The sequence below is a fragment of the Trichechus manatus genome, unplaced genomic scaffold (genome assembly GCF_000243295.1).
Source record: "Trichechus manatus latirostris isolate Lorelei unplaced genomic scaffold, TriManLat1.0 scaffold00200, whole genome shotgun sequence".
NCBI classification, from domain to species: domain Eukaryota; kingdom Metazoa; phylum Chordata; class Mammalia; order Sirenia; family Trichechidae; genus Trichechus; species Trichechus manatus.
The window spans coordinates 695,943-697,344 of NW_004444136.1; the positions used below are offsets into that span (position 1 = coordinate 695,943).

At 44.4% G+C, this 1,402-nt stretch overlaps 1 protein-coding gene across 1 annotated transcript in view; it reads right to left on the bottom strand.

The window, feature by feature from the left end:
• The window catches only part of LOC101346265 (WASH complex subunit 2A), a 69,494-nt gene that overhangs the window by 27,914 nt on the left and 40,178 nt on the right, over positions 1-1,402 (bottom strand). Inside the window, exon 17 of the mRNA XM_023742114.1 lies at positions 1,059-1,231. Coding sequence (XP_023597882.1) covers positions 1,059-1,231 — 173 coding nt within the window. The remainder of the gene's footprint in view (positions 1-1,058; positions 1,232-1,402) is intronic.

Sequence of the window (1,402 nt, forward strand, 5' to 3'; positions counted from 1 at the left end):
GAGCCCTAAGCAGCCCCCTTGACCCTCAGTGCACACGCTGGACCACTGCTGGTTACTCTGGGCCTCCCCTGGGGATTCAGCCTCAGTGGACAGGAGGTCCATTTCTCATTACAGTAGGGTTTTGATTCTTTGGAAACATACATATGGTCATATAACTTACCATCTAACCAGGACACTTGTGAGAGTGAAGGGGACGCTACTCGTCATTATACTGGAATGACCAGCATAGGCTGGGCTGTCCAGGCAAGCCAAGATGTTTGCGTTTTACAGAGAGGAGCTGGTGGGGCTGGAATTTAAATTACGGTATTTCGATTCCAGAGCCTATGTTCAGATTCACTGTCACACTGCCAGAGGCCAACGATATTCAAGCTTCACCACACCAACGCACAGCACTTACATGTCCAGTCAATTGCCTCTGTATGCTACTACCATTCAAATGAATTTCAAAGCAATCACTTAAGGCTCTCAAGAGAAAAAGAAATGTTTGCAGGGGAGTTATTCTGAATCCACAGGAATTCGGCAGCAGTTGTAGTATCAGCCATACCCACGCTCACTCTAAAATCCTTCTAGCTTTAGTTCAAGTATTAAGATGGTGCAGCACGTGGCACAGCTAAAGGGCACAGCGGGACTCTGCAGGCGGTCGGCCCCCCAGCGGGACGGTGCCCGATGCTGAGCGGTGTGCCACCCAATGACAACGTGAGAAACAGTCCACGTGACCACACGTCACTATATTTCATCAGGCAGCCTAGCAGGGAAACAAAAACTGTACCTAAACCCCTGACAAATTAAGAAAAAAAATATTTTTAGGTTAAGAGAAAATAAGACATGAGAGGTAGAAGAAACGAGTGAGGATATGGGGAAAAAAAAAAAAAAAACACCGTTTTCCGGTATCGAGAGCTCCTTCAAGTGAAAAGGCAGTCCAAGACTTTCTCATTTGTGTGGCTACTAGGTGATGAACGATTAGCAGGTCATCCAAAGTAATGACATCTTGCCCACCAAATACTGGTCACTGCTTACCACAGACACTGTTAAAGGGTTTCTTGCAATGACCACTTTACCTGTCTTTAGCAATAGCAAACAGATCATCTTCATCATCCTCTTCAAAGAGACTAGTCTTTTTCACAGTATTCTTAGCTTCTGGGTCCGGGGCAGTCCCAGAGTCCCTAAGTTCGCCTTTAGACCTGCTGTCGAATGCTGAAGTGGTCTGTGAATCAGTAATACTCCACTGGTCCTTAGAAAAAGCATACGAAAAATCCCATGACAACTGAGATTAAAAAACATAGTAAGTAAAATAAAATTTATAACACTTGAACTCAGTGTATTTAAACTAAGCATATCAGTGTTAGAAGAAATTCCCGTCCAATACTCTTCTTTGTACTCCAATCTAGAAAACGGAATTCTC